Consider the following 26932-nt stretch of genomic DNA (forward strand, 5'->3'; position numbering starts at 1 on the left):
TCTTGTCTCACTGGAGGCTCAGGCCTCACCCTCATTTCTTCTTTATCTACCTTCTCTCCTGTGTCTGTAAAAACAATCCATGTACCCTGTGACTTCCCAATGTTCATATCCAGCTTTGAACTCCCTCATGGAAGGCTGATGGTCCTTGTGCCATGTTTACTTGAGTATCTAACAAAGGCCTCAAGTTTGCTATGGGTAAAATAGATGGAGGAATTCTTTCTCCTTCCCCTTCCTGATCCCACAAAACAAGCAGCATTTTCTCATTTTTTTTATTTATTTATCTGTGCCCCAGTCCTGGGGCTTAAACTCAGAGCCTGGGCACTGTCCCTGAGCTTTTTTGCTCAAGGCTAGCACTCTACCTCTTGACCCAAAGCTCCACTTCCAGGTATTTGGTGGTTAACTATAAGTAAGATTCTCACAGACTTTCCTGCTCAGGCTGGCTTTGAACCATGATCTTTAGATCTAAGTCTTCTGAGTAGCTAGATTATAAGTGTGAGCTACTGATGGCTAGCCTTTTCTCATTTTTTCACCTTTGTAAATGGTGCCACTTTCTATTTCGTTGTTCAAGCCCCAAACTTAGTCATCCTCATCTATTCCCACATCCAGTCTAGCAAGAAGACCTTCAGCTCTCCCCTGAAACCTTGCCTATACTAATCACCTCTTCCCGCATCTGTTCCTAGTCACGTGGTCTCTTAGGTGGGCTCCTCTATCCTTACACCTGTCATACAGTATCACAGTGGTCTTTGGAAGGCTCAAGTTGGTCATGTCACTACTCCACTTATATCCTCAGGACTTTTTCATTGCACATGGACTAGAACCTAAGTTTCTAGTAGCAGCTACAGAGCTGTATATAGTGTGGGCCTGCCACCCTCTCCAACCTCATGACACATCTCTTCCCTCACTACTGTCTAACCTGCTCTACCTCAGGCCCATCTAAGCTACAGTGAAGGCAACACACCCCCTTCCAACTCCTGGGTTTCTGCGCATCAAGTTCACAACATCCTGGACCCTTGTCACAGGATGAAGCTGCTCCAGATCTGTGTATAAAGCTGTGCATGTGGAGGGAGAACAGGATGGAAGCTCACAGAAGCACGGGCCCTCGGAGAATGGATGGTGCCAAGAGTGCCAAGGGTTTTCACCTCATGTGCATGGCTTTTACCTCATGTCGGTGCCTGTGGGGGGAACCAAACTGGAGGAAGACTAGGTGGCATCAGGAAAAACTACCAGTATCAATTTTGATTATTTCAAGATTTGAGAGCTGTCAAAATGAGAAACACAAATGGCTTTGTCTGTATAAAAATAAAGCCAATTCAGTCATTTTCATTAAGTACAGTACACTTAGGTAAAATTACTGTGAACCAGAATATATAAACATATATATTATTATATATTATATAGATGTATATACATACACATATATGTATATGTAATAGAATTCACCAACCTAACTTGACACACTTGGATATGTATATATATATATATACATATATATATATATATATTCAAGCTGGCATGGCGAGCTCTATTTAATCACAGGAGGAAACCATAATGCTTGCTCAGCATCTCATACTTGCTCACGGTCATTAACCTCTGTTCATATGTGTCTTTCTACAGGCTCAAAGCTTTGGGGGGGAGGGAATGCTTCCCATTGGTACCCTGGGTAGAGCAAGTTCTACAACTGGGGTTTCTATCAACAATTAGCACACACTTGTGTTAACTTCTCTTGGAGAACTTTGACACCTAAAAAAAAAAAAGAAGAAGAAGAAAAAAGGATCCCAAAGCCTAGAAGTCTCTGAGGCAAACTGCAAAATTTCTAAGTATGCATTACTCAAGGTAGAGTAACTCCCTTTGCCAAGGGGACATGAGTACTGTGCAAAGTGTTGAGGTGGGGGGTGGGGTGGGGGTCTCTGCTCTCACACTGCAGTCATCCTGTCTGTCTGTCCTTAATCATTCTGTGGGCCATCTGCACAGAGCTACTGCTCATATAAGGTGAATGATTTTGACAGACATCATTAGTTGCTCCTGCTCAGCTCTAGGGATAGATTTATACTTCCCGCTGCTGTTTTCTAGACCCAATTGCGCCTCATAGGCGAGACACACGGGACATAATGCTTAGCAATTACCTTCACTATTGAGTTCTGACACCAGAAACCAGCAACACTAGTTCTGACCTCAATCAGCCATGTGTCTTCTGAATCCTGAATTTCCAGACATCTTCTAACTTTGCCTACCTTACCCTTGGCCAGCACTTCACTCAGTGTAACCAGCTCTCTCTACTCACAGGGTCCATTAGGAAGAGAGGGAGGAGTTTGGACTTGTTACATGAAGGTAATTCTGTGCCTGTATCATCCCTTTGAAGCTGATGGCCATTTTGTCAAGTGTAAGTAATGGTGCTTTTTGTGATGCATTTTATGTTCCATTTTGTACCATAATTGTCACTGCTTCAAAACTGCCAGTTAGCTGAAAACGACTTTCTGATTACATTTTCAAATCCCTTTTCTTGCTTAATTTAAAAATCGCTCAAGTGAGAGAATGTTCATGTAGCAGCATGTCCCTGCTGATTACTTTTGTGCGATCCTATTTTTCAAGACACGGTGGTAAAGCCTCTGTAAGAGCCTGTGTATGAGCGCTGTGTAAGTTTGAAGAGGAAGAAGAGGATGAGATTACTGCATGGTTGATTCAGTCATTTTTACATAGCTGGAAGTTGCCACATAACTGCATTGACACAAGTTCAACAACGACACACACACAATAACAACACTTGAGGATATGAAGGTTGTTTTGAACCTAACTCCTCTCTCAGAAATTTACCAGTTAGTTGTTACAAATCTGACTTGAAAAATCAGTGTTGTGACAAGGGGTCTATAATCTTCACTGTCACCTGGAAGATAGCTCTCAATTTTAATTATGTCTAATTAGCTTTGCTTTTCTGTGTATCAGCCCAAGTAGCCAAGAAGCATAAAATAATGTAAATTATATATTTTAATGAAATACATCATTTAAATTATGAATATTTATATAAATGTACATAAAATAGGACTTTTTTTGGAACATGAAACAAAAAAGCTTATAAATCACAAAATGGTATTGCTAACAAATCCTGTCTTGAGTTTGCAAAACGTGTAACTTAGGATGACAGAAGCAGAAGACCTGGAGCCAGGCCCTGGTGGCTCATACTTGAAATACAACCTACTCAGGAGGCTAAGATCTGAGGATCACACTTCAAAGCCAGCCTGGGCAGAAAACTCTTTTTTTTTTTGGCCAGTCCTGGGCCTTGGACTCAGGGCCTGAGCACTGTCCCTGGCTTCTTCCCGCTCAAGGCTAGCACTCTGCCACTTGAGCCACAGCGCCGCTTCTGGCCGTTTTTTCTGTATATGTGGTGCTGGGGAATCGAACCTAGGGCCTCGTGTATCCGAGGCAGGCACTCTTGCCACTAGGCTATATCCCCAGCCCCCAGAAAACTCTTATCTCCAGTTAACCACCTCAAAGCCAGAAGTAGAAGTGTGACTCAAGTGGTAAAGCACCAGCATTGAGTAGAAAAAACAAGAGCACAAGGCCCTGAGTTCAAGCTCCAGTACCAGTACACACACACACACACACACACACACACACACACACACACACACACACCTTGCAACAAATGCTATGTAAAATAGTTAACAAGCAAATACAAATATACAAAAGAAAGCAAAGGGTCTGCTAAATAAGTACCTAGAAAATAAGCCATTTGTCCTGTCATATAGTCCAGAGTAGCCCTCCATCTTTTGGCCTTACCTTTCTTGAGACAAGGAAATTTAAACAATTTGACTAGTCCAAAATCATCTCCAGACACAAGCACTGAGCTGTTATAATTTGCATCCACTGAGTTGATGTCTGTGACCTCAGTGTACTTGGGCCAAATTCCAGTCACTTCAGGGCCTTTCACACAAGTCCATGAGGCCCAGGGAATCCCCTTGATCTCTTCTTTACTTGTTAAAGGCTTCCCCGCTAAAAGTGATGGGCAAGAATGTACAGTTATATTTACACAAAAAAATATAGTCAAAGCTACCAGGCTCATTTTTCTAAAACTATTTGATGTTTTTAATCTATAAGTGAAAGAAACTCTTCACCCAATTTGTGGTTTTATTTTTGAGGTTTTTGAGGAAAGCATTCACTCAAAAGTAAGGCATAAAAACAGAAAATAATTATTAGATTAAATATAATTTCTCAAATATTAATATTTATTTGTCTTCAATTACTTGGATATAGCTGCTATTATGCTTTGCATTACTGATGAAATGCGGTTTTTTTGTTTTATTTTTGGTGCCAGTCCTGGGGCTTGAACTCAAGGCTTAAGCATTGTCCCTGGCTTCTTTTTGCTCAAGGCTAGCACTCTACCACTTGAGTCACAGTACCACTTCTGGCTTTTTTGTTTACGTGGTGCTGAGGAATCAAACCCAGGGCTTCATGCATGCTAAGTAAGCCCTCTACCACTAAACCATATTCCCAGCCTGAAAGGGTTGAGTTATTAAGTGTTATCACACTAAATCATCAACGTTTTGCTAGGTTTTTTAAAAAACTGAGGCTATTTACCTGAATTTCCATTTTTCATACTATATATATATATAGATAGATAGATGCTTATATGTGATTTTTTAAAATTCAGACTATAAATTAGTTTGTAAAATATGATAAATTTTATTAAATTTGAAAGTTCTAAGCACTGAATCCACAATACTATGTCAAATATAACTGGTTGGGAAAAACAGTCCCTATCACTGTGCTGGGTCTGGTCCCAAACATAATGGTACATATATCCTTTCTATAATTAGAAAGAGCACATATGGGGAAAATGCTTGGCAAATAGCCAGACACAATTTAAAAATTTTAAATTAATACAGTTAAGGTTACGTCTGGACAGTTGCCTTCTTGAAATAAACAATTGCCTTCAAGAAAAGAAACTGAACCTCAATGCCCTGACACATGACTTGTGTGTTGCTGGATTCATGCCTCAAACAGTGGACTAAGCAAAGTTGCATAAGAATTCATTAGAACCACGGAATAGGTGAGTTTGTATATTGAACATAATAACCCCTGACCTAAGTGTCCCTGCTTTGGAGAATGCAGACTCGGGACATAACTCAAAAGCGGAAATTGCACCCCTACAGACACATTTGAAGCTGTATTATCTGGACTGGCAGAGAAGCTGGAGATAAGCCCAATGTGTACTAATAGAGTCATAAAGTAGATGATAAGTTCATCACTGAGCAGGATGTTATTATGCTATTGCAAATGACAAACACATTCCAAATGTTTCCACATATAGAAAAATATATGAGAGAACAAGTAGAGAGTGGATATAAAGAAAGACACCCCCAAACAATGGTGCAGTGATTGACTTAGTAATATATACACTCTTAAAATAGAGTTGTCTGTTAGAGATTGTGTTATGACAAATATTTTTTGGCAGATCTGGGGACTGAATCCAGGGCTTTGTACATGCTAGGCAAATATTCTATCACTGAACTATCCCCTTCACCTTTCAAAACTTTTGTTTTGAGAATAGGTCCAACATGGGCCTCAACCTTGTGATCCTTAGCCACCTAAGTAATAGTAAATAATTTTTCGATTAAAAACTAAAGGTAATTTATTATTATTTAAGGTCAAGATTAATGCTAAAATGTTGTTCTTTGCTTTTTTTGAAATCTCAGAAACATAAGAAATACATTTGCCATTTATCTATGACATTTTAGTATTACAACTAAATGTTACTATTATTGTATACATTCCAAGAATCTCTTAAAAAGCATGGTCACAAATAAAAACTGTGGCTTAAAAAAAATCCCAATGAACGCACTTCACCAAATAATCATATTATGAGGAATTCAGTTGTGAAGAGTGCAGGCTTGAGACTAAAGCAATCACAGCAAACGAGCACTAGAATCTCACATCTTTGAGGACTCAATCCTGAGCTCTTGTCTAGAAGTTCCAAACTGATTTCAGAGACAGTCTCTAATTCTCCTAGGGCTACCATTTCGAAAGTTTCCATAGACTACTTGGCTCCTTTGGATTCGAGCAGAAAGCAGGATGCTTTCCTAATGCTCACATAGCCAGGGACCCTTGGTATGTGGGTCATGATGAAGTCTGGCAACCTACAGGTTCTCTCTCTAGATCACTTTCTTTCATTTCTAATCCTTCTACAGAACTACACATTTAAGGCTCAGACAGAAATGGCATGACTACTCTGCAAATATCCTCATTTATATATTGAGCCTTTCAGAGATGCCATAATGAACAATGAAATTAGCAAGAAGCTGGAAAGAAGGAGTAGCTGGTGAAACAAAAAACCTGGATAAAGAACTAAATGGAAGTCGGTTGGACAATATTTCCAATATACCTACTTTTAAAAGGATGAAATATTTCAGATATATGGAAAATTATAGATTCTAGTATAATGTACAACTGTGTCCATCATCCAGTTTCAACATATCTTAGCATTTTTGTCTTTTTCATGGAAATGGAAAGAAAATGTTACAGTTAAAACTCACTGGGCACTCCTCCCAATTTTATGCCTCTTTCCATTTTTCAAGGTAACCAGCATCCAGATTTAGGTGTTTTTACGTTTAATTGTATATGTTTATGATTATAAAGGGTGTGTTTTCAAATCCTAAAATTTAATATTAAATGATCATAATTTGTACATATTCTGCATCTGCTTATCAACTTTCATTTGCTTGGCACTGTATTTTTGAGATCTGCTGAAGTAGCTCTAGGTTAAATTCGTTATACTATCCTATGACTGTCCCTATTTAATTAAGCTCTCCTTGAGCTAAGCATCATTGAGATGCTACATATGCCTCACTTCACATCACAGCATTCTTGCACGTGAGCCTTTGTCCTTATTTCCACCAACTGCACATGGTTCTATTTCCCTCTTCTCAGCCTTCAACATGGATAGCCTTATTCTAGCCTGCATAATATAAAAGGGTAGCTCATTATTTCAGTTACCATTTCCTCATTTGTTTGTTGTTTAGTTCATCTATTTGGTGGTCATTTAAGATTTGTATTTTTCCTTTCATTTATTTTTGGCCATTCCTTATATAACACATATGTATCTTTTGCACTTCATATCAATTGCAAAGGATTTATGCCTAGTCTATTCCTTATCCTTGAATTTTATTTAATTCTCTTAGTTTTCTACTTATTTATGTATTCTTATTTATTTATTCAGTCATGGGCTTGAATTCAGGGCCTGAGTGCTGTCCCTGAGCTTTTGTGCTCAAGGCTAGTGCTCTGCTACTTTGAGTCACAGTGCCACTTCTGGTTTTCTGGTGGTTAGATGGACATAAGAGTCGCACAGACTTTCCTGTCCAGACTGGTTTTGAACCATGCTCAGCCTCCTGAGTAGCTAGGATTACAGGAGTAAGTCACCAGAGCGTGGCTTAGTTTTCTAATGATATGTGTTTTAACTTATTAATCTATCAATCATAATCTGGGATTCATGGATCTTCCCTCAGAAATCATTTCTTGTCTTAGGTCAGAAGACATTCTCTCATATTTTCTTTATGTGGCTCTAAGTTTCACAAGCAACCAATGACTACAAGACTTACACGGCATTTTGTAGAACAATCTTTCTCCGGCACCATCATTAGTTTGCAAGTATTTACTATCCAAGGACCAGTCAATGTGTGTAATGAAACTAAGGGACTTGTTGCATTCTCCTATTTTCTTATACCGCTGAGCAGCAGCATAGACATCCACAGGGCCGTCATTGGATCCCACAGCAAGGTAAGAACCATCTGGAGAAAATTTCATTTCATGAATGACTTCTTTTCGATCTTTGATATGAACCACTTCTGTCATATCTCTGAAAGAATAAAAGTATGTCAGAAAAAATGTTTTGAAAGGAAGAGAAACCATATTGGAATTAAAAGAGTAACTTTTGCGGAAAGATATGACATATTACATAAAATTTATAGTCAGAACATAAATAATAGTAAACATTGGAAATAATACTTCGGGCTTTTTCAATAACTTAAGTATCAAAAACTTTAATTCAATTAACATTGTCTTCCTTCTTCTTCTCCTCCTCCTCTTCCTCCTCTTCTTCTTCCTTCTTCTTCTTCTTTTTTTTTTTTTAAACCAGTTCCTGCCTCAGGTTTATTGGTAGAAACCACACAGGCCACCGCCCCCCTGCAGACAGTGGCCAGGGAGCCACAGCAGTCCACTGTCTCACGCTGGCAGACACGGGTCTTTATTTTGGGGCCTTCATAGGACCCTGAGCACCTTTAGAAGCTGTAGCCTAGGTACCTTAGTGGCTGCGGCTTGGGCCTAAGCTGGAGTGGTAGATGAAGCCTGTGCCTTGGCTTGTGCCTGGGCCTGGGCCCTGGTCTTTGGCACAACGAGCCTGCCACCCTTGGCAATGTAGGCACGAATGTGCTTCCCGAGCTTGCGGTGGGCGGTGTATGCGAGGCGCTGCAATTTGAGGGCGGGCTGCTCGGGGGAGTTTGCATTTGTTGCTCACTACTTTGGGCTTCACCAGGGTCTTGATGGCTTCTGCCCGCGCGCTCATGGCCTTGGCACTGCTTGCCTGCATCTTCTTAAAGCCCTTCTTGTTGTGCTTCTTAGCAAAACGCATGTTCCTCAGGAACCTGGGGTCCAACCCCCTTTAGAGATTTGTATCTTTGTGATCTGGGTTTCTTGATGCCATTTCTGTGCCATTTCTGGGACTGCTTATGCATGGTGTGGTTCTTGGAATTGGCCATGACTGAACTGCCGGTCCACAGAGCCATTGCACCTAGAGCCGGAAGGGGCTGAATATTTTCTTTCATGTTCAACAATCTATTGTTTTTTTTTCCTTACACTTTTTAAAGAAATTGCAATTAAAAAATGTTTTTTTCGGGTCTCCCAAGATTTTTTTTTCTTGAGATCTTAATCTGAAAATTAACTGAAAGAAGAGTGCTAAAAGCATGGCTCAAATGGCAGAGCACCTGCCTAGCAAGTGTAAGGCCCTGAGTTCAAGCCCCAATACTGCCCCAAAGTATTTTTTAAATACGCCATGGAGAAAGGCAAAATATATCAAGGTTAGCATAAACATACACTATTTTTACATATCAAAGAAGAAACTAGCCAAGTATGGTGGTTCACATCTGGTCCTACTACTTAGGAGGGAGATCAGGAGGACCTAGGTTTCAAGCCAGCCTGAGAAAAAACCTTGAGAGATTCCCATCTTAACCAATAAATGCAGGGTACAGTGGTATATAGCTGTCATCCCAGCTACATAGAAAGAATGAAGTCTCAGATGGCCCAAGCATAAATGTAAGATTCTTTTTGAAAATAGCTAAAGCAAAATGATCCAGAGGGCATCGTTCAAGTGATAGAGCACCACCTAACAAGTGCAAACCCTAGTATTGTGGGGGCGGGGGGGGGGAGAGGGGGGCAGAGAAAGAGAGATAGCAGTGATTAATAAACTTGATGCTTAGTATTGCAAAAAGAGCAAGTCCAAAAGCAAACTGCTATGTGATCATTTAATTTTTTCACTATGAATGATCAGTAATGAATCAACTAAACCACTGAAGTAATTTGTACCTTTTAAAGAATTTCTGCTCACATTTGAATGCTTACTGAGGTTGCTTTTCCCTTCCAACGATGAGAGAGAATGATGACTGACAGCCTCCCTGAACTGGTAACGACAGCTCCAACTCCAATACAAACTGAATCAATCATAACAATTAATTGCTTCCATATGATAATCCCTTATACCTCCTATCATTTACTAATCTATTATGGTGTACTGTAATGCCATAAAGTAGATGTGTAGATTCATTTAGTTTTTGTTTTCCTTTTCTTTTTGGCTTAGAAATTCCATCAGAAAGGAAATCTAGTAATTAGCCATCAGGCAGCAGAAAAAGAAAGTGTTGCTCACCAATCTGGTAATGTGTAGTTAGTAATGAAAACTTCAGTATAATAAACTATGCCAAGGGCATTCTTCAATGCCATACAGAATTCTCTGCAAAACATGTGGCATTTACTTTACAGCTGCATTGCTTTTTGGTAATAACAAGTGTGTGAGCCAGGAGAACAACTAATGTATTCAGAGGAATTACAAGGGCAGGTCATAATTTTTGTTCAGGAAAAATAACACGGAACATTGCCAAATAGAAAAGATTCCACTTCTTATCAATTGTGGGAAGAAGAAATCTCATCCAAGTTGACCTCTAAAAACCTAGTGCTGTTGCATGCTGCTTTATTCTTTCTTCTTTTCTTGGCTTAACAACCTAGCCCACAATCTCTTCTCAGAAGCCCTTGGGATCAGATGTGTTTGGGAATTTGTTATTCACTGGTTTTCAGAAAAGTTTACAGACAATGTGAACAGAGATAGTGGAAGCATCTTGTATCAAACATAGTATTTCTTGCACTAAATCATGAAACATATCATTAATTTCTTCCAAAAGACCGAGAGACCATGAACAGCCTCCCATCCATTAACACAGGGTTAGTCTCGGCCTCAAAAAAATTACCAAAGACATTGGATTTTCATAGGGCTTTAGAGACTTCAGAATTACAGATAGGAGACTGAGGATTTATAGCTTTCCTCTTCAAAAGAGTAAATAATAGGTTTCCTCAGGCCCTTCTGGACTTGAACTCAGGGCCTGGGTGCTGTCTCAGGATTTTTTGCTCAAGGCTAGTGTTCTACCACTTGGAGCCACAGCTCCACTTTCAGATTTTAGGTAGTTAATTTAGAGATAAGAGTCTCACAACCTTCCTTGCCCTGGTTGACATTAACCCACAATCCTCAGATCAGCCTCCTTAGTAGCATGAGCTACCAGTGCCCAGTGATAATCTTAAATTTTAACAAGAGCATTCTCTAGATATTATTTTCAGTCTGGGTACGCACCTGACCCTGAGAACAATGAAAGAGCCGTCCTTCATGCCCAGGGCCAACTGAGATCCATCCGGGCTAAAGGCCACACTCCGAACTGCTTCCTCCATGTTACAGCGGGCAATCAAGGCGTGGTCAGCCAGGCTCCACAGCCTAAGCACAAGAACAAAGTAGAAACAAAAGCAAACCAACTTTCCCTCATAGGATTAGCCAACAAAGATGAGAGGATGTATTTATCACTCAGTAACAGCACTGTTCTTCCACATTTCCTGGCAAGAAACTTGGGAAGGTGTTTTGTCCATCTTTAGGTCAGTTTCACCATTTGCAAAAAAAAATAAAATAAAATAAAAGCCAGCAAGAAATAGGAAATGAAAGAACAGTTCTAAAGTTTTTGAGATTTGTGCCAGGTATGATGGCTCAGCACTTGGGAGACAGAGAAGGAAGATCTTGACTACATAGTGAATTCCAGGCTAGTGTGAACTACTCAGAAAGATCATATTTGGGAAAAAAAATCACAGAGATTCACAGAATAAGGAAAATACAAATGCTACTTTAAAATCTTAATCACTCTGATAAGTGAGAAGAGCCTCCAGTATTACTGTTGTTAGTTTATAAACAGCCTACACAAGTAGCTTTCTAGTAGTTAGCATCTAAGCACATGCACACCAAAACATGTTTGTGAGCCTCCCCAGAAAGAAAACATATCTCTGAGCTAAGCAATAATGAACACTACCCCTTCTCCAGGATGGTTCCAAAGTTGGCTGCCACTCACAACTCCCCTAGGCACTCTACCACAAATAGGCCCACCATTGGTGAGGGCCACACTTCATGGTGCTGGTGGCCAATGCACACAGCCACTGCTGGTGAAATGGCAATCCAAAGCATACCAAATACAAGTGTCTATATAATATATACAGAACAGAACAGAACATTGAATCCAGGCCCCCCAAACTAAGGGGTTACAATGAAGGGTTTCCATGTAAGCTGCAATGCAGTATCTAATCTGTCTGCTAGAGGACTTTTCTTAAGACAGTCCTAACATACAAACAACAGTGTCTGCTGAGGGACCAAGAACCTAGAGAACAGAGTGCAGGAGTGGATCACATGTCTAAGTTTCCCCAAATGTGCTCTGCCATCAGGGAAGTTAGGACACATCCCTTACATTTTGCAGTTGCATGGTGTAGTTTGCTGGTTCCTTGGGCAACCTGTACTGTTCAGCCTAAAGCTTATGATATTCTCTCAGTAACTCATCCATTATTCATAATCCCATGCTGTTTATAGCCTTGTGCTATTTTAAGCAATGTAAGGTTTGCTTTCCTGGGTGAAGAAGCTATGGCTCCTCAATAAACAGTACAATCCATACAAAGCCACCAAGCGAATCTTTCTCAAGAAATTATGACTTACTCTTCCAGTTCAGTGCTCAGTATAATATAAAATCTCCTTTTAAAATTTAGCCAAATTAATAGATAAGGGGAATACTAGAGGTTCTGGTAAACAGGGCTCTGTAGGATGGTTCTAGTTCTCAGACTCAACACAGTTCTTCAAACAAAAAGCCAGGGCTTCTATATAATTCTTCCATTGAGGATGGATCTGAATCCAGGGGCTGTTTTGGGAATGCTCATACAAAGAAAAGAAAGCATGAGAAGGAGGGAGAGTTGAGAGCTGTACACAGCAAATACACATGTATGCTGCATAAGGAGATAGCTGGACATGTTGCCACAGATTTAGAGACAAGTGAGACTTTCGTGCTTGGTAGAAAGTAAAAATCAGAATGGAGTCAACTGTGTAGGATTAGATTCAAGAACTTGCAGAGCAGGGGAGAGCAATGACCATCAGCCTCATTTACAATGTTATATTTTTAGTGGTTAAATTACAGAAGCAGTAATTGGTCCATCAACTGATTAATTGCCCTTTTCCCTCACTCTTGAGGCCCATTTGTTGCTGGGCATATTTAAAGCTGGAATAAATACTAAAATCCTGAAACCAGGGTGATGGTGTTCATTTCAAACTTTAAAATTCCATATTCTCTGCTTCGATTATCCTAAGAGCCTGGGAGGCTCATTTGATCTGATATTGTGTTGTCGAAGCACACAGCAAGGGCTGCGGAGGCCCTAAGGAAAGCGCCTGTCTTCTTCAAGCCTCGCTTTCTTTTGGAAGAACCGTGTTCAAAATCCCCTCTGAGAATTTACAAAGAAATAAATAATTCACTCATGTGCTGAAGACAACTTGGAAAGTCTCCTGAGGAATGGGTCTGATTGAACTGTGAAAGGACTGTGCAGGCCCCCACAGAGGGCTGAGAACTCGAGGGGCAAAAAAATCTGCTCTTATTGCAGATGCGCGTACCTAGATGTTTAAGATGAAGCTAAAGGAAGGTAACAACAACAGTAACCTACCAAGAAGCCAATGCGTGGTGAGCTAGACTTCCTCACCTTCCATCCAGAAAGTGTGTCATCCTGTGGTTCATTTTATTTGGGCAAAAAGAGATTCATCATCTCAAGGATGTCAGAGCTTCTAGGGTCTCACCTGACAGACCGGTCATCGCTGCCTGTCACAGCCAGAGGCTTCTTGGGATGCAGGGCCAAGGCCCAGAGCTCCCCTTCACAGTGGCCCTGCAGGATCAGCATTGGCTTGTCACGCTCCCGCACAATCACCTCAAATATCTCGCTGTCCTGGGTCCCTGCCAGAAGGCGGTCTCCTTTCCAGCACACGCTCCGGATAGAGAGGCCTGACACAAAGAAGAAAGACCCGCCATTGCTTCATGCCCTGCTCAAATGAAAGGAAAACACCCAAAGGAGATACCCGACTCCTGGAGGCAGAGAACCAATGCCACCTGCCATTCTGTGCCAATTATACACATGTTGCCCCATATCTTGTGACTTAGAGTAAGAACTCTTTCTGGTCCGACTTGGGAAATCTGTGTTTTGACAGCAGGACTTAATTTAAGCACTACTTCTCAAAATGAATAGGAAAGAACAAATCCATCTTTATGAACATCTAGCCTCCCTGAAGCACTCTTTATTGGCTATGAAAAAGTAATCACTTCCATCTTTAGAATAACATTGTACGTAAATTTCATATAGATGATGCATCGAGATGGGTAATTATCATATTAGGCAAATTTAGTTCCTATTTGGTAAGAATCTAGGCTTATTTTGCTGGATAGACAGATGTATTATGTCCCAGAGATATGCAAATGAAACTAATTTGAGTCTCAAAACACCATCAAACATTTGTCGGTGAATCAACAGACCCTTCCCTACCAGCAGATTATTTCTTTTCAGGGTAGCTGCCACCTGTACAGTGTTTCATACTCTCTAGGGAGATCCCTAGTTGTTTGCTCGAGTTCTCATCTCCATCGCTCACTGGGTTGATTATTACTGACTTACCCAGGAAATTTTCTCACAGATGAGTTAGAAATATCTAAGCAATTCATTTTCCTTGCCTTTAATAAAGTAAGGCTACCATATGTTTTGCAATCTAAGATGCCTCCTTAGCAGACTTTGTCCCAGAAGCCTCAGACACAATCTTTACTCTCATTCTAGTTTCAAGTCACCTAATGCCCAAAGGACAGTCCCTTGCTCTCTAGCCATGAGGTTTTCTCCCTGCAAAGTGTACACTATAAGGAGATTGCATAATTTATCGCCCAAATTTGATCCTCCATTGAAAGTAAAAGAAAATTCTAAAAACAATAAAACTTACATTATTTTGGAATATTTATTTATTGTCCTAGACAGTAGTTTTGCTATATGGAAAGATCTATGAAATAGTTCTACAAAATTTCAAAGACAAAGTCAGGTTCTAGTGGCTCATGCCTGTGATCCTAGCTACTCAGGATCACAGTTAAAAAGCCAGCCCAAGCAGAGCAGCCCCTGAGACTCCATCTCCACAAAGCAAGGCTGGGGGAAAGGCTCAAGTGGTAGCACACCAGCCAGGAGCAAGCAAGCCCAGTGAGTACACAAGGTCCTGAGTTCAAGTGCTGGTCCCAGTTTTTAAAAATTCTAATATTAAATTCTAATAACACTACTGCACGGTGAAAATATAGGACAGACAGAGGGATAGACAGAGCAGAGGACTTAAGAAACGAGAATATTCTGTAGGACACTATAATGACAGATACATGTCATAATGCATTTGTCAACACCCTTAGGCCACATAACACCAAGAGCGGCTGGTTCACTGCTCATCCACTGGGGTGGGGAGGGGACGTTGACAGTGGAGGAGGCTGGGGGGCGGGGGATGCCTCCCACTCTATTTTCCTGTGGACTCAAAACTGCTCTGAAAAATAAAATGTTTTTGTTTTTGTTTTATAATCTAGGACAAATGCTAAGCCAGATGGGATACTGGGACATCAGAAGTCTAAGGACACTCTAAGCAAAATCCTCATCTGCTACCATCAAGGGACCAAAGGAGATAGTGCATTTAATGATTTTCTTTAAAAAGTTTTAAGGCACAGGTTAGTTGTACATAAAACAACTCTCCCTGCTCCTTGTTCTGAGTTTGTCCCATGTCCTGCAGTGGGAGGAGTGCTGTCGGGGAGAAGGGAGCAGGGAACCTCAGCATTGCTGCTTCACAGTCACTCAGTCCTCACTGCAGAGCTCAGGACAGGCTTTCAGGGGTGGGGGTGGACGGTGGGGGGAGGGGGCGGGGGAGGGGGTGGGGAGGGGGCGAGGGAGAGAACGCCTAGATGAGATGCAGCATGCAGGTCAGTGGCCACGGAACCACTCTGTCCCAAAGCTATAGCAAAAACCTTAGCTCCTTTCTCCCTTCACCTGGGTTTAGCCCCCACTGTGAATCAATGTTCTCCTGAGCTCCTGTAAGAGGCTAACAAAGGGGCTGAATTCGCTGTTTCCCTAGCAAGCTTTACATTTGCCCAGTATTTTATGGCCAGAAGGCATGGCATTGTCCTTCAGCTATTAGGAAGTAAGGCGTCAATGATATTCTCACATCAGCAAGGAACACACCATTCCCATATGTATTGTCTCCTTCCTTTCAATAGAACAGTACTTCTGTGAGGATGAGTGTCTTACCACCTTTATTTCCTTCTGTACCTTTACTACCTAGCACAGTGTCTGGCAAGTCATAGAATTCTTGAATGCAGGAAATAAAACATCAAAATTACTAACATTTCCTGAGTCCTTGGAGGCAAAAAGAGTAAAAGCACTCTGTCTCTGTTATCAATGAGAACATTCAGAGGAAGGGGGAAATGTTACACTTGTATTTTACCAAGTCTTATTGGGCACTTACTATATGCCTGATCTTGAAGCTCAAATAGAACAAGCCAGACTCCTGCCCTAAAGGAAGTTTCCCTTTAAGAAAAGGGTGGATATCTGTCAGTAGACTTGTGCATACCAAAACCCAACTAAAACAACATATACATTTATACCTATAATATATATGGGTATACATGCATATGTGTCTTAATATGTTAACTCTTATTGATTGATCACACCACAGCCCTTCTATAGCGCCATTGGTTGCTTTAAAGACACCACCACTTTCCAAGCAGGCCTGGAAGCAATTTCACTGAACACAAACCCATCAACCTTTTCCAGCCTTCTAAAGCAAGTCTAATCATCTAAGACTAACTGGCTTGAAAACGAGAACTCACCCAAATAGCTACCACTGTATTTGCCCCAAAGTACAAACAGTTCTTCTTTCCACAATAGCCAATGTTTTTAACCTTGTTTGAGGAAACAAAATCCACAAAGCTCAAAGAAATCGACAACCCATTATTTGGATTGAAAACTATTAACATTTTTAAACCTTTTGTCCTTTTTCCCCCACTTAAAGCAGCTCAATAACAAACATGAATTTGTCAATTCAGCCGAGCCTGACAAGTCAAAAAAAAGAAAGTACTTGGACTTGAAATCAGAGTTTCTCTCTCTCTCTCCCACTCTTCACTCTCTCCCCCATTCTTCTCTCTCTCTCTTTCTCTCTTTCTCTCTCTCTCTCTCTCTCTCTCTCTCCCCCCCCCTCTCTTTCTCTCTGTTTTGTTCCTGGCTAGTGTACTACCACTTGAGCCATGCCTCTAGTCTAGTTTTTGCTGGTTAATTAGAGATGAAAGTATAGAGGGTTTTTCTGTCCAGTTTGACTTCAAACCTCAATCCTTAGATTAGCTCCAGGTGTAGCTAAGATTACAGGTATGAGACACAAGGGCCAAGAACAATCTGTGTTTTACTTTACTTGCAGTAAAATAACAAACACAACAGGAAAGCTTCACATTTAGTAAAGACAATGAGGTTGAATGGACGAGGTGATGTGTGGCTAAACATGAGGGGAGGGGTGGGAGGGGAGAGAATGAGTGAGAAGGCAAGAGAGTGAGAGTGACCCAGACAGAGAGAAAGAGAGAGAGAGGCTGCAGAGACAGCAACACAGAAGAGAGGCCATTTTTGTCATTTACCACAAAAACATAGCTGTGAATATTTTCTCTTAGAAACCAACAAACGTATGTGTCCTATCTGTATTTCCTTTCTCCTGTCAACATAGGCTTGGGTTTAGCCTCCTTGGCACAAAAGCAGAAGACAGGAAAAGTAACCATGGAATCCTTGCTGAACCACAGCTAGGCAGTCACTGCATTGGAACTAGCTGTCTTTGCTCCTTTATCTTTTGCTCTGGGTCAGGAGACATAGGCTACTACTTAGAAATCCTGCAACAATGAAAAGCTGTAGGAAAAACCATCCTGATTATTAAAACCGCGGAAGTGCTCTTTTCTTTTTTCAAAATGCATATTGTGTATATTTTTGACTGTGTGATGAGGTGGCCACATTTTGGACATCAGGCCCTTCTCTACAACTAGCTGTGAGAAATGTGGAGCCCTGGCCTAAGCTTGGTACACACAGCCAGCAGGTGGCACCATAGAGCAAACCACCCATTTAAATCTAAAAATCCTCTAAATCTAAAAACCTCTGTGCCCTGGTTTTACAGTTAAGACTAGAGAGTAGAAAAACAACACCCTTCTCTGCTACCATCCTGATGCTGGTGTTGGGGAGATCTGACCCACGAATATCAGCACAGAGCTCACTACCACTGTTTCTACTTGTTGATTGACAGGTTGGATTTACACCCGAACTCCCTAGTTATGGGAGGTGGCAAGTTATTTCATCTTTCAAATCTTCAGTTTTTCCATCTGTAAGGTGGATATATTAGTGCTCCCACTTCATGGCATTGTGAGGATTCAGCACAGTAATGATACAGAGGCTAGCACTCAGTAAGTTAATTAGCATGATACTAGGAATTAATTTTTTGGTGGTACTGAGATTTGAATTCATCAACTCACTTATTATGCAAATGATCTTCCACTTAAACTATGACTATACACTTTTTTCTTCTGTGTGTGTGAGTGTGTGTGTGAGTGTGTGTGTGTGTGTGTGTGTGTGTGTGTGTGTGATCCTGGAGCTTGAACTCAGGGCCTGGGTTCTGTCCCTGAGGATTTTTGCTGAAGGCTAGTACTTTATCACTTGAGCCGTAGCGCCACCTCTAGTTCTTTTTGTCAACAAAAGGAAAAAAACCTCTCGTTTCCTTTTCTTGGAGTTCATTTTGATAAATATTATTTTATATGATCAAATGAACATAGGCATTGTACCTTTTTGTTCTTCTCCTAAAAATATTCTCCTTTGGTCACTTACAGCTTTTTTATTTTATTTTTATTTTTTGTAGTTAATTGGAGATAAGAATCTTACAGGTTTTCCTGTGCTGGCTTCCAACCGTGATACTTATATCTCAGACTCCAGAGTAGCTAGGATTATAGGCATGAGCCATTGGCACCTGACATTTATTTAGTATTTAGATAGGCTCCTCAATTTTTTCTCAAGCTGGGTCATGGATTTTAATCCTCCTACAAAGCTGGGACCACAAGTGTGGTTCACCATGCCTAGCTTATTTGTGGAGATAGAGTCATGCTAAGTGTTTGTTGTTGTTTGTTTGATTGATTGCTTGCTTTTTTGCCTAGGCTAGTCTCAAAATACAATTGAGTAGGTAGGATTACAGGCGTGCTACACCATATCTGGAAATTAGAAGTCATTATTTAATCAACAGATCTTTTGTCTTGCTAACATTCTTATTACTAAGGATATATCTCAATTTGAAACAACTTGCTGTGGGTATGATCAGATTTTACCCTTGTGGACAGTCTAAGAACTCTGAAGATGTTTCCACATGTTTCTTCTCTTGAGTCGCAATTACTTCCCTATGTTATAGTTTCTTTGTGCAGCTTTATAGTGTGTGTGTGTGTATGTGTGTGTGTGTGTGTGTGTGTGTGTGTGTGTGTGTGTACACACACCCCAGTACTGGAGCTTCAACTCAGGGCCTAGGTGATGTATCTTAGCTTTCACTTAAGGCTGGTATTCTACCACCTGAGCTACAGCTCCACTTCTGGTTTGTGGGTTTTTTTTCCCCCCAAGTTCAGGCTGGCTTTGAGCCGTGATCCTCAAATCTCAGCCAATTGAATAGCTAGGATTACAGGCATGATACACCAGAGCCTAGCCTGTTTTATAGTTTTGTTGTGCTAGCCCTGCAAATTCTCAGAAAGAAAAAATGATGGTCCAACACATGAAGAGAATTATTACAGTTTTTTTAAGGCTATTTTCCCTCATTATGTAGCACAAGAGGGGAAAACTGGCCTTCAGGAAGGGCTTGCTCCATAACCATGTTCCTAAATCTTCTGTTCCAAGGCTCCACAAGATGGTCAACAGTCTAAAGGAGTTTTTTTCCAATTCTTCCTGTGAATCCAAATCTATACTGAGTATTTAAAAAAATATAGATTCCTGGCTCCATGTGGTGATACAGGCCTACAATCCCAGCAGGCATGTGGGGGCTGAGGCATGAGGGTTTTGAATTGGAGGAAAGCCTGGGGATCCTGATCCAGAAACAAATAAGAAAACATAAAATGCTTATAACCCCACCTAGAGATTCCCTTCAGCTGGTCTGGAGTGGGTCTAGGTATAGTTCATCATTTTAGTCCCCCCCCCGCGCCCCCGCCGCCAATTTGAGAACCACTACTGGCAAACCCTGCTGAATGTTCTGAGACATTCGTCAATAGATGAAGGCTCAGAGGACCAGGCTGCATCCTAAGGGATTCTAAAGGAATGGCTCTCTAGCCACATGTGGGGAACTCTATCCCAGTAGGCTAGAGAGATCAAGGTCAAGAAGAACAACTTTGGTAAGTTGGCTGTTAGTCAAAAAGCAACTGAAGAGCATAGAGAATAAAATTATGACCATTATGCCCCTAACAGCTATTTTGCTTCTGTACCTTTGCTTGCTAACCCATGGGGAAGTAGAAAAATTCCAGCAGTCTTCCTATAGCTACTCTGTAACCACATGCCCACCCCCCTTTTGTGAACTCTGTACATACCCGAATCTGAGCACGGGAGATAACAACTATCTGGCACTGGGACGTGATTGATTGTCCACACCCAGAGCCCACTCAAGGCTGGACATGACTAAGTGCCCTGTCTCGGCCCGGATCTGGGCACAGGAGATAGGAACCAACTGGCTCCAGGAATGTGGCTACGTGACCACTCCTGGGGGCCCACCCAGAGCTGTACCCCAAGGTTAAGGCCATCTGGCCCATATGTTGGGCGGGAAAACCCAGGCCAATCCTGAGGCGACCAGTAAACTATGGCAAATGTCAACCAATCATGTACTTGTAACCAGGGGTCTTCCTCATCTTCCCTGTACTTGTCTATAAAAGCTGTGCTGGAATTGTGCTCCGGGCCTCTCAGCGTCACTGACAATGAGTGTGCTGGGGGGACCGGGTTTGAACTCGCAATAAAACGACCCTTGCAGTTTGGCTTTGACTGTGGACTCTGATGGTTGTCTTTGGGGGCCTTAAAATCTGGGTATTACACAACCACTGCAGAGGTGGTAGGGCTCCCCATCAACATTCCTGAGCGTTGTATCCAGGAATGCTGGTGATGTCATAGGAGGGGGAGCTACTGTCAACCCCAAGGACACTGCCAAGCCCCAGATGGGGACACAGAACGGAAACTGTATTGCTTGCCAAGTCACAGAGCAAACAACAGAAATAAAAGGGAGATTTGGGCAGTTCAAGCTTGAAAAACGTTCTTTTCTAACAAAGGAATGTTGCCTATCTTTGAAAATGTGTGGCCAAGAAATGGAAGCAAAGATATAGGAAACAGAACCAAAGATCACACACTGCAAAATGACAGCTGTCTCCTAACATAAAAACAATCCTGGCCTCATTAAGGACACAAGCCAGGGAGCATCTTGAGGGAAAAGGCAATAGAGGAGGGTAAATGAAATCAAACTTAGCCACAAGAGGGAGTGCTGGGGGACCTGTAACTCACATAAGGGTGACAGGGATCACTTAGAGACTCTGGAGCTTGGACTCCACAGCAGTTTGTCTAGCATCCTAGGGGTAATAATATTAAGGCAGAGCTTGGGATCCTGCAGGAAACAAGAGGAGGGAAGACATGCATGCATCTCCAGGAACTCCAAGCCCAGACAACCCAGGGACAGGACTAACTTCATGAATTCTAAGAGTCAGTGCAAAATGGAAGTATGATGGTCCTAGTTTAAAAAAAAAAAAAAAAAAAGACTTAAGGCTGGGAATGGCATGCCTGTGACCTCAGACCCTTGAGAAGGAATGACAGGAAGATTATGGCTCAAGGGTAGCCTGGGAAAAAAGGTTAGCAAGATCCTATCTCAAAATAACAGAAAGAGCACAATGGAACATACCTGTTATTCCACCTGCTCAAGAAACAGAGGCAAAAGGACTGCAGGATGAGGTAGGCCCAGGAAAAAAGTGCAAGACTATATAAAAAAACAAAGCAAAAAGATCTAGAGGCTTGGCTCAAGTGGTAGAGCATCTGCTTAGTAAGTGCAAGGCCCTACATTCAAACCCCAATTTAAAAAAATAAGAACTCAGACAACTAGTAGAACACTGGTGGCTCACATCTGTCACCCCAGCTATGTAGAAGGCTGTCAGAGGATTGAGGCTCTGGGGTAGATCTTTGACCTCAGGCCCTGCAGATCATCCAGTTGTCAGGCTTTTCCTTTCCTGGGGTGGTTAACTGCTGGGCAGTATGGGAAAGCACTGAGACCAGGGGGGGCAGTTCTGGAATTCCTACATTTTCTCTCTCCAGGCTAGAACTCAGTGAGGTGTTTTTGTTTTTGTTTTTGTTTTGTGTTTTTTTTGGCCTCCCCAACTTTCCAACATGTTCATGAGGCACACCTAGGCTAAACTGCTTGGGTGTAAACTGGGGAGTTAAGTGGTAACCTGCCTGTCCACAGGTTGCAAAGCTCTCAGCAGCATCTCCCAGGACACCAAGAAGGAAGGCTCTATAATGAAAGCTGGGAAGCAGACAACTGACCCTTGGGCTGCCCAATCCTTAGCCCACACACCGCACAAATCTGTACAGTAAGAATGGCAAGAGACACCTGCTAATTTCTTTTCTATAAATGATGCTGGGATTGGGCCAGGTGCCTTGATCATGTAGGTGAATGTTTAGCTACAGATCTATATGCCCAATTCAGTGGTAAGAAAACTACCTACCTCAACTAGAAAATTGAGACAACATCAACTGAAAGACTATGTATGATAAAACTTCCAACCAATGACTTGAGCTTGCATGTGCAAATCCTAAAAAAGAAACATGAAGATGAAAAATGATGAAAGATGAAACAAAATGAAAAAAGAAACAAGATGAAAAATCAAAGGCTGGGAATGTGGCTTCGAGGTAGAGTGCTTGCCTAGCATGCATGAAGTCCTGGATTTGATTCCTCAATACCACATAAACAGAAAGGCCAGAAGAGGTGCTATGGCTCAAGTGGTAGAGTGCTAGCCTTAAGCAAAAAGAAGATCAGGTCAAGTGCCAGGACCGGAAAAAAAAAAAAAAAGATGATGAAAAATCAAGGCAACATGGTTCCTTCAAAAGCCAACAATCGGGCTGGGGATATGGCCTAGTGGCAAGAGTGCTTGCCTTGTATATATGAGGCCCTGGGTTCGATTCCCCAGAACCACATATATAGAAAATGGCCAGAAGTGGTGCTGTGGCTCAAGTGGCAGAGTGCTAGCCTTGAACAAGAAGAAGCCAGGGACAGTGCTCAGGCCCTGAGTCCAAGGCCCAGGACTGGCCAAAAAAAAAAAAAAAAAAGCCAACAATCACACAATCAGAAATGAAAATGCCAAGGAAGTATATAATCCCAAATAATTTGAAAGAATGGTTATAAGACTAATCAAAAAGTTAGAGGACACAAGTAAACACCTATATGAATCCCTAGATAATATAAACAAACACCTGGAGAAAGTAAGAAAGAAAATGTAGGAAATTAACCAGACATTCAAATAAACATATAGAATTTCTGGAAAAAAAAACAAATTGAAATTCTAGAAATGGAAAGCTCAAATAAAAAGCTTAGCTGAAGCCATATGTGGTGGCTTACATCTGTAATACTAGCTGCCTGGGAAGTGGAGCTCAGAACAATAATGATTTGAGGACAATTGAGGCAAAAAGTTAGTGAGACAGCCATCTCAATCTACAAATGGTTTATCATTACAGGAGGTTTGAGGTCCAAGGCCAGGCCCAGGAAAAAATGTGAGACTTTATCTGAAAAATAAAGTGAAAAAAGCACTGGGGCATAGCTCAAGTGTACCTGCCTGCCTGATGCAAACCTCAGTACCCAAAAAAACAAACACAAAATATCTTTGTTGAAAGACTTTCCAGTAGATGCAATCAAATAGAAGTCAGAATGTGCAGCTTGAAGACAAGATAGCTGGATTAGAAAATTCAGATGATGAGGAAAAGCAAAAGAACAAATTGAAGGGCTAGGATGTAGCTCAGTGGCAAAGCACTTTCCTAGCAAGTATAATGTCCTAGGTTCAATCTCCAGTACCAGAAAAGAAAAGAAAAGAAAAAAAAACACAGCTTAAGAAATCCAGGCTGTCATAGGGAATAATTAGCACAGGTTTAGGCTAGTCACAGCAGAGGATCACAAGAGCCTAATAGCTATGCCCCTATGAACGCATAAGATGATGCTAAGTGAAATGAACTCCATGTTATGGAAATGAGTGTTATATCACTGTTGTAATTACTTTCAATGCACCATGTGAAACTGTAGCTTCTTTTGTTGATGATCCTCTGGTATCCCTTCCTGTGGTTGTACTTGCGCTATTACTATATCTCATCTGAATACACTGGTATTAGAACTAGGGAAGGGAAAGGGAATATCAAAATCGAGATACAAAGGATAAAAAGACAAACGACTCCAAAAGCAATACTTGCAAAACCATTTGGTGTAAACTAACTGAACAACTCATGGGGGGAGGAGGAAAGGGGGAGGGGGAAGGTGTAATGAAGGAGGAGGTAACAAACAGTACAAGAATATCCAATGCCTAATGTATGAAACTGTAACCTCTCTGTACATCAATTTGACAATAAACGTTTTTAAAAATGAAAAAAAAAAAAAGAAATCCAGGCTTATGGGCCTTCTAAGTGCAGGGTCCTGTGTAACCAGATCTCAGAATCAACATGGCAGGAACTCCTGGAGCTGTGCGAGGGTTAAATGGATCCTGAGTGTCAAGGGTCACCACAGAGTAGGCAGTCAGGACTGGGTTTTGCTGCAAGAGTCACAGGGCCTTTCCTGGGACCGGGCCTGGCTGGTTCGTCCGCCAGTTACTACTCCTGTTTTCAAAGTTCTCTGCCCGTGGTTTCCAGTTGAATTCACACTGAAAGTTGTTCCAGACAACATGTCTGGTTATTTCAAAATCTATATTACAGGACCCAAGATCCTCTAGCAATGGGAGCCCTTAGAGATTCACAAAACCTCAGAACCTAGAAACTCACAGCCTTCCACCCAGGCTGTCTTTTATGGAAAGTCAGCTCAGGAAAGGTGTTTACTGAAGGATTACCTTGAGAACAAACAGCCAGCCAGCCCTCTGCTTGTCTGACACCAGAGTCTGAGTAAACACACCTCCATGCCTCCTGGCTGCACACCTCCCGGGCCCCAGATCCCACACCATATGCCTCTACAGCCTGCCAGCAGCTTCCTAGTAGAGCAGTGAGGCAAGAGGGCCTGGCCTGAGGGGAGACAGTGGACATACAGGGGAATCAGAGGCCAAAAGAAGCAGAAAGGTGAGGAATGAAGCCTCCCAAGGCACTAAGAACACATCAGGAAGCATTTGTTAGATTTCTTTTGTGAATAGTGTGTTCTCAGTTTTGATTACATCTTTTGAATATTTTATACCAGGGCTTTTCAACTGTGACACCATTCATACCCAGGACCCAGTAATTCTTCATTGTTTGAACTTCCTGTGCATTGAAGTAGGTTTTACAGCATCCCTGATCTCCATCCACAACTACCAATCACACTTGTGCAGTTGTAACATCCAAAAATATCTCCCGCTAATGCCAAATGTGCTGCAGAGAGAGAAAATTCCCTCTGATTGAGAACTATTCGGCCATATGTCTCTTAATGTATTCTAAAGATTAAAAATGGTAAGAAATATGAAGGCTGGGTTATGGTGGCTCATAACATGTAATCCTAGCTACTCAGAAGGAGGGGAGAGATTAGGAGGATTGCAGTAGGAGGCTATTCTGGTCAAAAAGGTAGCAAGATCTCATCTCAAATCAGTAAGATGGGTATGATAGCATATGCCTTTGATCCAAGATACACAGGAAACCATAGGTAGGAAGATCGCTGTCTGAAGCAGCCCTAAGCTAAAGAGAGTTTTCTCAGAAGTAAAAATGGCATATAGATAAGTGGAAAGAAAATGCCGGACACCTCTGGCTATAGAAGAAATGCAAATCAAAACACTGAGATTCCACCTTACTCCAATCAGAATGGCCATTATCAAGAAAACAAACAATGAGAGATGCTGTTCAGGATGCAGCCAAAAAGGCACCCTGATACACTGTTAGTGAAGAAGAATATGGGGCTGCCACCTCCTCATGTTCCACCCTATCCACCTTCCTCCATGGAGGGCAGAGCTCTCTGAGTAGACATTTAACCATGAGTCTCACTTTCCTCAACCTATTCTATGACCTCCTCTCCAAGATCTTGGGGCCCAAACTTGAATACAGCAGTTGGCATAAAGGAACCAAGTTATTTAAAAATTATTTAAATTGTTGTCTTTATTAAGAAGGTGATGAGCAGTGGGTTACAATTACATAAGTAAGGTAATGATTACATTTGTTTTTAAACAGTGTTACCCCATCCTTCATTTTCTCCCACTTACCCTACTACCCTCCCCTCTCAAGTTTTAAGGTGGATATCCAACCTATTGTTAAGTGAATATCATTGTATTAGTTCATCCTTTCACTTTCTGTTTCTGTGATTCCCTTTCCCTTCCCCTGGTTGAATAATCTTATATACAAAACACAGGGTGCAGAAAATTAAGAGAGATGAAAGAAGAAAAAGATAAGACTAAAAATAAAAAATAAACTAAATAAAAAAAACAGTGTACAGTACATAAAAAGAACCTCTTGTTTCCATATCTTGAAGTTCATGTTGGGACACTTCATTATATATATATTAAGCAATTGGGTTGTTGAGATCCCCTGTTAAGAATATCATAGACATATTCTAGTTCTTACATATGAGGGAAACCATGTAACCTACTTTTCTTTGGGTTTGTCTTACTTCACTTAATATAATTTTTTTCTAGGTCTTTCCATTTAAAGGAACTAAGTTCTACGTCCTTCCTTCTGCATGGCTGCCCCCAGGCTCTGCACACTAATTGTAGCATGAGGTTTCCACTCATCTCACAGTGAGCTCAGACACTGTGGCAAGTGCTCAGAAGGCTCTCAGAACTAAGAGATCCTCACTCTTGTGGAACCAGAGAAGAGCCCATAAACAAATGCAAAGCCATGGAGTGGTGAGTCACACCCCATGTTATAAGGCTCAAAGCAGATCTGGAAGAAGGGACCGGAGTGGCCAGGCAGCTGCAACGTCAAATGAGGCGACCAGGGCAGACTTCACTGCAGTAAGGGCTCAAGGGGAAGAAGGAAGCAGTCTAGCAGGTTGTTGAGAGCCCGCTGTAAGCAGAGGACGCAGCTCAAATGTACAGGAAGCCCTGCAAGGGTTTAGGGAAGGGAACCATGGGATCTGGCTCAC

At 41.6% G+C, this 26932-nt stretch overlaps 1 protein-coding gene and 1 pseudogene across 5 annotated transcripts in view; both read right to left on the reverse strand.

Annotated features, from left to right (window-relative positions):
- Eml6 (EMAP like 6) overlaps window positions 1–26932 on the reverse strand; it is a 241258-nt gene that overhangs the window by 100600 nt on the left and 113726 nt on the right. For all 5 annotated transcript variants that reach the window (XM_048352921.1, XM_048352920.1, XM_048352919.1 and 2 more), the window contains exons 7-10: window positions 13385–13586; window positions 10877–11014; window positions 7590–7846; window positions 3775–3987 (exon numbers count right to left, since the gene is read on the reverse strand). In XM_048352921.1, the coding sequence (XP_048208878.1) occupies window positions 3775–3987; window positions 7590–7846; window positions 10877–11014; window positions 13385–13586 (810 nt within the window). The remainder of the gene's footprint in view (window positions 1–3774; window positions 3988–7589; window positions 7847–10876; window positions 11015–13384; window positions 13587–26932) is intronic.
- Window positions 8122–8744, reverse strand: LOC125356443 (annotated as a pseudogene).

The sequence above is a fragment of the Perognathus longimembris genome, chromosome 8 (genome assembly GCF_023159225.1).
Source record: "Perognathus longimembris pacificus isolate PPM17 chromosome 8, ASM2315922v1, whole genome shotgun sequence".
Lineage (NCBI taxonomy): Eukaryota > Metazoa > Chordata > Mammalia > Rodentia > Heteromyidae > Perognathus > Perognathus longimembris.